This window comes from Lampris incognitus, chromosome 9 (assembly GCF_029633865.1).
Source record: "Lampris incognitus isolate fLamInc1 chromosome 9, fLamInc1.hap2, whole genome shotgun sequence".
Lineage (NCBI taxonomy): Eukaryota > Metazoa > Chordata > Actinopteri > Lampriformes > Lampridae > Lampris > Lampris incognitus.
Genome location: NC_079219.1, coordinates 57,335,915 through 57,345,868, shown reverse-complemented (window position 1 = coordinate 57,345,868; position 9,954 = coordinate 57,335,915). Strand labels below are relative to the sequence as shown.

The 9,954-nt window shown below is 46.8% G+C and overlaps 1 protein-coding gene across 1 annotated transcript in view; it reads right to left on the bottom strand.

Annotated features, from left to right (window-relative positions):
* Positions 1-9,954, bottom strand: part of snx27b (sorting nexin 27b) — a 29,972-nt gene that overhangs the window by 9,327 nt on the left and 10,691 nt on the right. The window contains 3 exon segments of the mRNA XM_056287045.1: positions 2,873-2,937; positions 5,293-5,485; positions 6,138-6,369. Coding sequence (XP_056143020.1) covers positions 2,873-2,937; positions 5,293-5,485; positions 6,138-6,369 — 490 coding nt within the window.

Genomic DNA, 9,954 nt, shown 5'->3' with positions numbered 1-9,954 from the left:
GCGAGGTAAAGGGAGGTGGTGTATGCTTCTTTATTAACAATTCATGGTGCACTGACATGGAAATAGTCTCTCAGTCCTGTTCGCCAGTGTTGGAACAACTAACAATAAAGTGCAGTACATTCTATCTCCCAAGGGAATTCCCCTGCGTTTTGTTAACTGCTGTCTGCAAACTGCTGCAAGCTACTACCGCAGTGGCGCTGCACGAACTGTATGGAGCCATTAGCAGGCAGGAGGACTTGCACCCCGAGGCCATTTCAATTGTGGTGGGGGACTTTAACCACTGTAACGTGACATCTGTGCTACCAAGTTTTACCAACATGTCACCTGCCCAACCAGAGGCAATAAGACTCTCAACCACTGTTACTCCACAGTCAAGGCAGCTTACAGGTCCATCCCACAACCTCACTGTGGGAAATCCGACCACCTGTCAGTGTTCTTGCTTCCTACCTACAAGCAGAAAGTGCACAGCCCACTGTGAGGACAGTACAGTGCTGGACCAGAGCACGAATCCAAACTTCGGGGATGTTTTTAATCAACCCGCTAGCCAATCTTTAAGGATTCCGCCTTGAGTTTGGATGAGTATGCTGAATCAAGCATTGGCTATGTTAGATTCTGTGAGGATAACTGTATCCCAGTATGGACTATTTGCTCCTACCCCAACCAGAAGCCCTGGATTAACAGCGACATTCGCCTGAGGAAGTGTACCACTGCTTTTAAACTGGGCGACAAGGAACGCTACAAAAAATCCAGGTATGACTTAAGGAGAGCCATCAAAGCTGCTAAAAGACAATATAGGGACAAACCGGACACGACTACAGTGGCTGTGACTCGCGGCACATGTAGAGGGAGCTGCAAACAATTAGGGACTATAAATCTAAACCCAGTGTGGCTATCAACACCTCTTCTCTCCCAGATGAGCTTAACAACTTTTATGTCCACTTTGAAGCTCACAACTTGGACCCAGTGACAGCGGCACAGTGCCCACCTGGTGAAGTCGATCTACAGGTGACAGAAGCTGACGTGAGTAAAACTTCTAAAAAGGGCTAAGACTCGTAAAGCTGGTGGCCCAAACGGCATCCCTTCCCGTGTCCTCAAGGCATGTTACACTCAGCTTCTCAGGTTCTCACTGAAATTTTTAACCCATCCCTGTGATTGTGCGTGGTCTCACTGTGCTTTAAGAAAACCACCATTTTGCCTCTACCTAAGACAACTCCTGTCTCTTATCTCACTGATTACCAACTTATGGCTTTGACCTCTGTTATTATGAAGTGCCTGGAATGATTGGTAATATCATATACAAAATGTAACATTCCTGTTACAAAAGATCCATTACAGTTTGCCTACTGTTCCAACAGATCTGTAGATGATGCTTTCTCACTTGCTCTAAATACTTCTCTAGTACGCCTTGAAAAGAAAAATACGAATGTTGTTTATGGATTACAACTCTGCTTTTAATACAACAGTACCATCCAAACTGGTGTTGAAACTCAAGAGGTCTTGGTCTGAACAACTTTACCTGTAGTTGGCTATTTGATTTCCTGACAGGCAGGCCCCAGACTGTGAGAATAGGTAAAACATCCTCATCCACATTAGTTCTTAGGACTGGTGCACCTCAGGGATGCTGTCTGAGTCCCCTATTGTACAGTCTGTTTACACAAAACTCTGTTGCCAAATATGACAATAACAGCATCATTAAATTCGCGGATGACACCATACTGATTGGACTAATAAGCGACAGTGATGAGAGGACCTATATGAGGGAAGTGGAAGATTTAACCATATGGTGCCATGATGACAACCTCTTTCTAAATGTCAGTGAGACAAAGAAATGCCTCTTGACTTTAGAGAGGTCAGAGGAAATCACATTCCATTTCCATCAATGAGTTGTCCGTTGAAATTGTGGACAGTTTTAGATTTATCGGTTTACACATCAGATACCCTCACATGGTCTCTAAACACCAATTTTATCCTCAAGAAGGCACAGCAGAGACTGTATTTTCTGAGGTGTCTCATGAGATTTGCTATGAGTACCAAAACTCTTATGAACTTTTATCGCAGTACCATCAAGCGTGTCTTGACAGACTGACTGCTCAGGACTGCAGACTGCTTAAAAGGACTGTAAAGACAGCAGCAGCACATTGGTATGGAACTACTACAACTTCATGATATTTACACCACTTGCTGCAAAAGGAAAGCCAAAATATCATCAAGGACACCAGTCACCCCGCTCATGTTCTGTTCTCGCCACTTCCATCTAAAAAAACATTACCGGAGCATCAAATCACACAACACCCGTCTCAGTAATAGTTTCTTTCCACAGGCAGTCAGGTTGCTCAACAGCTGACGCACCCATATGCACCTTACATTGTTGTGTTATTGTGTACTTTTCTATATTGTGTATGTAATGGCTGAATTCTGTGTACATAGTCTATATAGGTCTGTAGTGGGGTTTTTTTTTGTTTTTGTTTTTTGGGGTGGTATGTCTTTGTGTCCTTTGTGTTAAGGCAGGGAGAGCCAGAGCATAAGAATTTCTTTGTATTCTAACACACATGACAATGAAGTTGAACTTGAACTAGCAACAAACTTCGTGTATCCAAGAACCCCTTAAATCGGAGTAAATTATACATATCAGACAGACTTCTCTTGTACATTAGTCATGGAAAATTAGAACTGTATGAGTTTTCCTTTTGTATTAAACAGCAAAAAATTGTAGGAAGAGGTGTTTAAGTTAATTTGGCTTACTTCACATCGCACGTCCTGCAATGTGACTGTTAAGCATGTGCACATTGCAATGACAATGCTGCAATGACACATCATGCAGCCCTAACACACACACACACACACACACACACACACACACACATCCCCTTACCTCATCTGATTCAGACAGGAACTCTTGCATGATGTCACTCTCCCCAATGACCCGTACTGAGCACACTGCATAGAACAAACCAACATGATGCATTATGATAAGATAATAAAAAGAGGAGATGGGGTCAAACAGGCACACACTACATACTTTACTTTAAAAAAAACTTTAAAATAAAGGGGGGAGGGGAATCACATTTAAAATCACGTTCACCCTTCCACGATCCTATCAATATACCCATTTAGTAGCGGTGGATCACACAAGCCTGGAAACTGCAGGTACAACATTTGACTTAAAGTGCACGAGAAGAATTATATCAATCAACAGTATAATGCCACTTAGTAGTGGTTCTTTTTTTTCTCTTGGATTTTTCCCCCTTTTCTCCCCAATTGTACTTGGCCAATTACCCCACTCTCCGAGCCGTCCCGGTTGTTGCTCCACCACCTCTGCCGATCCGGGGAGGGCTGCAGACTACCACATGCCTCCTCTGATACACGTGGAATCGCCAGCTGCTTCTTTTCACCTGACAGTGAGGAGTTTCACCAGGGGGACGTAGCGTGTGGGAGGATCATGCTATTCCCCCTCCCCCCCGAACAGGCGTCCCGACCAACCAGAGGAGGCGCTAGTGCAGCGACCAGGACACATACCCGCATCCGGCTTCCCACCTGCAGACACGGCCAATTGTGTTTGTAGGGACGCTCGACCAAGCCAGAGGTAACACGAGGATTCGAACCCACACTCCCTGTGTTGGTAGGCAACGGAATAGACCGCTACGCCACCCGGATGCCCCGTGATTTTCAATCTATGCGTTGTGACCCACAAGTGGGCCACAGCAGGGGGCCAGGTGGATTGCAGAATGTCCCCAATAAACACAATGCTTGTTTGACATGTCTTGCCTGTTTCATGTCTTTCCTGTTTCCACTGTTCTCCATAGCTTTTCTTAGGGTCCAGGATTCTGCACCATATAGAAGAGCTGCTATTACGACGGTGCAGAGCAGTTGCATTTTTGACTTCATTCCAAGGTTTTTATCTTTCCAGATCGTGTTGAGCTTGGTCATTGCACTTGTTGCGATGGCGATTCTGCTCCTAATTTCTTTTTCTGATCTTCCGTCTTCGTTAATCACAGATCCAAGATATTTGAAAGACGTGACTTCCTCAAGTTTTTAGCTGCCAACAATGATTTCCGTCCACCTACGCAGTATTAATCGTCTTCACCCGTCACTTACACCTAGCAGCACCGCCATACTCACTCACACCCTGGTTACATCCTGTACTGACTACTGCAATTCTATCCTCTTTGGTCTTCCCCTCAAGTGTCTTCATAAACTTCAGTTGGTCCAGAATCCAGCTGCCCGTATCATTACCAGAACTCCTTCAATAGACCACATCACTCCTGTTCTTCAGCAGCTCCATTGGCTCCCTGTTAAATACCGCACTGACTTCCAGATCCCGCTCCTCACCTTTAAGGCCCTTAATAACCTAGCTCCTTCATATCTTTCTGAACTCCTTCATATCCACACGCCCTCCCGCACTCTCAGATCTTCTTCTGCTCTCCAACGCACTACACCATCGGCCCGCTGGACTACCATGGGGTCTAGAGCCTTCAGTCGTTCTGCCCCCTGCCTATGGACCTCTCTCCCACAAGACATTCACAACACTGACTCTCTTTCAACCTCCGCATCCCATCTCAAAACACACCTTTTCAAACTGGCATATTCAGAGTTTTGTGCGGATGATGATTTTATACTTATCTGTTGTATTAACTTTTTATTGTCTACCCTGCTTTGTTTTGATTTTATGCTGTCTGATCATCCGAATCCGAACACCTTATTCATCCCCGAGGGGAAATTGGGTATTATACAGTGCTGCTTGTTTTTTTTTACTGTGTTCTGTAAGGTGTCCTTGAGTGCTCTGAAAGGGGCCCACGAATAAAATGTATTATTATTATTATTTATATAGAGGATTTATATAAATATATGTTTATATATAGGTAGAAATGGAAATGGATGATCCGCTGTGGCGACCCCTAACAGGAGCAGCCGAAAGTAGAAGCGGAAGTAGATTATTATTATTTACCATTAGGAGGCCATGATTGAAGATTGAAAGGGCTGAACAATAGAGAGACAATCGTTAAGTCATTTTGCTTTTTGACAGATAATGAGAGTTTATATTTTACTGCAAAAAATATTTGGTGGGTCTAGGGTCAAAAAGTATCTCCACAGATGGGTCATGACATGTAAAAGCTTGGGAACAGATTCCCTAAACGATACTTCTCCGTCATTTTTTTGTGCTACTCCCAAATCTTTCAAGACCTGTCATTAAAATTTCTATTTCAGATTTTACAGATATGAATTTTCCGCATATTTCCAGGTTTTATTCCGGACCTGTGTAAGAACTCTGCAGCTCTCTGGTGTGTTGCCTACCTTTCTCCAGGTACTCCTCCAGTCCCCTGCGCCGTGCGTCCAGCTGCTGCTCCGACAGGGAGAAGGGCCACTTCCCGGGCAGCTTGGGGAACGTGTAGTTGGCAAACTCTCTCTTCAGGTTCTGGTGTAAGATGGCGAACTCCCGGTAGCGCTTGGAGCACAGCTGTCTGCCTGCCATGTAAACATTATACACCTAGAAGGACAGCAGAGGAGAGGAGGAAGCTGTGTAAAACAAGAAAACTAAGCGGTGCACACCTAGTGCCCACTTCCTTGTTCACTTCCTCTCCTTGTGCACCTTACCTTTTGTCTCCCTACACATCCATCCATCCCTTTACTCACCCCTTCTCATCATCTACATGGCCACAGAACCACCCTCAATCCCCCTGTTCATCCAACCATCTACCCCCCCCCCTTTCCCCAGTTGTATCCGGCCACTCTCCCAAACCATCCCGGTCGCTACTCCACCCCCTCTGCTGATCCGGGGAGGGCTGCAGACTACCACATGCCTCCTCCAATACATGTGGAGTCGCCAGCTGATTCTTTTCACCTGACAGTGAGGAGTTTCGCCAGGGGGACGTAATCACGCTCAGAGGAGGCGCTAGTGCAGTGACCAGGACCCAAATCCACATCCGGCTTCCCACCTGCAGACACGGCCAACTGTGTCTGACCAAGCCGAAGGTAATACGGGGATTCCAACCAGCGATCCCTGTATTGGTAGGCAATGGAATAGACCGCTACACTACCCGGACACCCATCCAACCATCTATTAACTTATCTTGTTACAGTGTATCCATTCATCCATCCATCCATCCATCCATCCATCCAACCATTCACAAAACACGCACCACAAACTTTTCTTGGTTGAGCTCGGTGTGTTTGTATGTGGGCACGGAGATGGGGACGGCCTGCTTGTCAGAGTAGTCGTAGCAGGACTGGGCCGAGCCGTCGTCTCCTGGGTCCAGGCAGTCTGCCTCCTGGGGGGGAACGGACAGCACGGCCAGCACCAGCTCTTTCTCCCCGGCCCGGATCAGGTCCACCACCTGCTTATGGGTGGCCCCCTCCACGTTCACCCCATTACTAGAGAGGAGAGAGAGGGGGAGAAGAGAAGAGGGGCGGGGGTGAGTGAGAAGGTGACGGTCAACTCTCGACCTCACTCTACAATCAGCGATGTTTTTGTGTGCACTTGCGCACAGCAGTGTAGTTACAAATATCAAAATATCAATCAGTACACCTGCAAGTCGACGCAGGCATTCTCGCTTTAAATAAGATGCCTTGGTTCCTGGGTATGACCGACTCAGACAGTTGCTGTAGCTTTGCAGTTCAGAGAGACAGACGGTACGTTTACATGATGTTAGAAAAAGTCGATTTATTGTGTTAGTCCGACTGAAATCGTACTAAATCGAATTTCTCGAAGTCGCACTAACACGCCTAGACGACGCGGTTGGGGATGGATTTACTCTGGCATGTACACGCTTCAATCGGCCCCGAACTGGCCTAGGCGTTCTGCGCGTGATCCATAGTTCCCGCGGCGGTCCTTCACCCGGAAGTCGAACAGCGTAGTATCAACACGGAGCGAGAATCTCGCATTTCTGGGCAGACGAGGAGACAAAACTTCATGTCGTGTCAGCTGAAGGAGCTGAATATCCTACAGTACGAGGATGGAAGGGAAACGCAGAATGGCGAACTATTTGAGAAAGCGGCGGAAAAATTGCACGAAGCGGGATTCAAAAGAACCCCCGAGCAAATCCGTGTTCGGTGGGAGCGCCTCAAAACAGGCCTGCTACCACAGCCGCTAACTTGTTTGTCGCTTCTTTGGTATGTGACGCAAAAGGTCAACCGGAAGAAGGTCCAATAGCAACCAGCTGAAAGGGGGGGCATATCGCCACCGACTGTACCGGGTAGGACATACTTCCGTCAACAAATCGATTCTCCCCCGGTTCTTGTACACCGGGCCGACGACTGTAGTCCGGTTACATGGCCGAATCGAGGCGTAGCCGTAGCTCCGCTTAACTGTGCATGTTAACACACTGACTGTTTACTCGTGTCTCTGTGTACGCCATCGTTAGTGAGGCAGAAAGCTGAAGCATGGCGGCGACAGCAAGCTGAGTTTCGCTGTCATAATCGCCCACGGGGGTCACCCCCCCTCCTCCTCCTCCCGCGGAGGTTCACGTCCTTTCAACAGTTGGGCCTCTGTGGCTGATGCGTTCGCGCGTTCAGGCAGCCGTGCGTCAGAGAGGCCCATCCTGATGACGACACAGCAGCGGCCCATAATTAACCTACGCAAATAAAAACCACGGCACTTCCCCTGTACACGGAGCACACCTGCAAAAAGACTCCCGGCAAACGATCATGTAGAGCAGAATATACGCCGCCAAAGAAATAAGCAGGAAGCTGCTGCATCGAGAAGAAAGTAGGCTACAGGCGGGGCAGCGGGGTGGCTCACATGATCTCCAGAAATGTAGACTCCCATAAGATGACCAGGGCTTTGCCCCATTTGGTATTGGGAATGCCATTTCCTCATGCTGTAACCTATTTCCTTGACAATCAAACTGTCATAATAAGTTTTATTTTTTCCAGCTCTGGCAAAAAAAAAGAAAAAAAGGCAACTGGGCGAAAGACTACAAGTTAAGAGTCTTCCTCATCTCTCCAGGGTCGGCGGAGTCGATAATATCCACATCCCCAGCTGCGTCACGGCTGGTGTACGGGCATGGAAAAGCAGGTCAGCTATGAGGACATGATATATTTTAGGGGCACGGTGCATCTAATAAAACTCTACAGGAAGCCGCGGAAGACGGGGCGGTTTGATGCAGTACTGTTATTTTCTGACAGGTTGTCTGGACGTTTCACCCCATTAGAGACTCTGAATAACCGTTCTGTCCCGTTCACAAACAACTAGATATGTCCAGCTTAATAAATACATTTGAGGCGACTGAGAGACAGAGACAGAGAGAGCAAGCGAGCGAAAGGGAGAGAGAGAGCAAGTGAAAGGGAGAGAGTGAGCGAGAGAAAGGGAGAGAGAGAGCGGGGGGGGGGGGGAGAAAGGGCTCTTGAGCTGGATTTAAACCAGCATTGCCACAAGGAACTGGCATGTACCCCCAGGACACATGACCGTCCCTTTCACGGTTCCTATCCTTACCATTTCCAAACCTTACATTTCTTGAACTGATTTAAAGATTTTAGAAGCAGCAGAGCTTCATTTGTCCCCGAGGAGCAACTGGTTCTGCCACAGTAGCGGGGAAAAACAACACAGGGCGAGACACACGTGATAAAAACCACACATAAAAACCATATATACTACAGGAGTATAACACAGCAGTATACTACAGGAGTATAACACAGCAGTATACTACAGGAGTATAACACAGCAGTATACTACAGGAGTATAACACAGCAGTATAATACAGCAGTATAACACAGCAGTATACTACAGGAGTATAACACAGCAGTATAATACAGGAGTATAACACAGCAGTATAATACAGCAGTATAACACAGCAGTATAATACAGCAGTATAACACAGCAGTATAATACAGGAGTATAACACAGCATTATACAACAGGAGTATAACACAGCAGTATACTACAGGAGTATAACACAGCAGTATACTACAGCAGTATAACACAGCAGTATACTACAGGAGTATAACACAGCAGTATACTACAGGAGTATAACACAGCAGTATAATACAGGAGTAAAAGGTGAACACATGAAGCACAAAAATGACATTAGTGAAAAAACAAAAGAAGAAGAAGGGAGAAACAGGCATGGCTGGAGATGCTCTGATGCTACCTGTTCTTTACAGAGTTGAGCAGTGAACTGGCAGAGGTATGAAACAGAATGTATACCTGTTAGTTATGGCTGAGGGTTGTCTGAGGCAGGAACCGACCGGACGGTAGGAACTTAAAATTCCAAGCGCAGGGGGTGGGTACCATCAGATATTGTTCAGTGTTTATTGTATGTTGTATGCTGACAGTGGCGAAAGGATTAGCCCTTTCTTCCGATCCGGGGAGGGCTGCAGACTACCACATGTCTCCTCCGATACATGTGGAGTCGCCAGCCGCTTCTTTTTACCTGACAGTGAGGAGTTTCTCCAGGGGGACATAGTGCGTGGGAGGATCACGCTACCCCCCCCCCCCCCGCGAACCAGTGCCTCAACTGACAAGAGGAGGCGCTACTGCAGTGACCAGGACACAGACCCACATCCGGCTTCCCACCCCGCAGACATGGCCAATTGTGTCTGTAGGGATGCTCGACCAAGCAGGAGGTAACACGGGGACTCGATCAGGCGATCCCCGTGTTGGTAGGCAACGCCACCCGGACGCCCTAATATTACAATATTTGACTCATTTTTTTTAACACTTAGAAGCAGCTCAGACCAATAGAACAAATGCATTCAGATCGGCCTGCCGTGTCCTTCTGATCAATAAAAAAGAGATAAGAGGAGCCACACGTTACTTCAGAAAGTGTCGAGCAACAGACATTGCTGTTGTCTTTCTCGTTTTTCTTTCATACGAGCATAAACGCATGCCATCACAAACGCACAAAAAGACAAAACAGGCATGCACCTGCTTGACCAAAGACAATATGAGTGTACATAAAGAGCCCATAAAATACTGTTTTCATGAATAGTTAACAACTGTGTAACTTAAAATCCTACATGT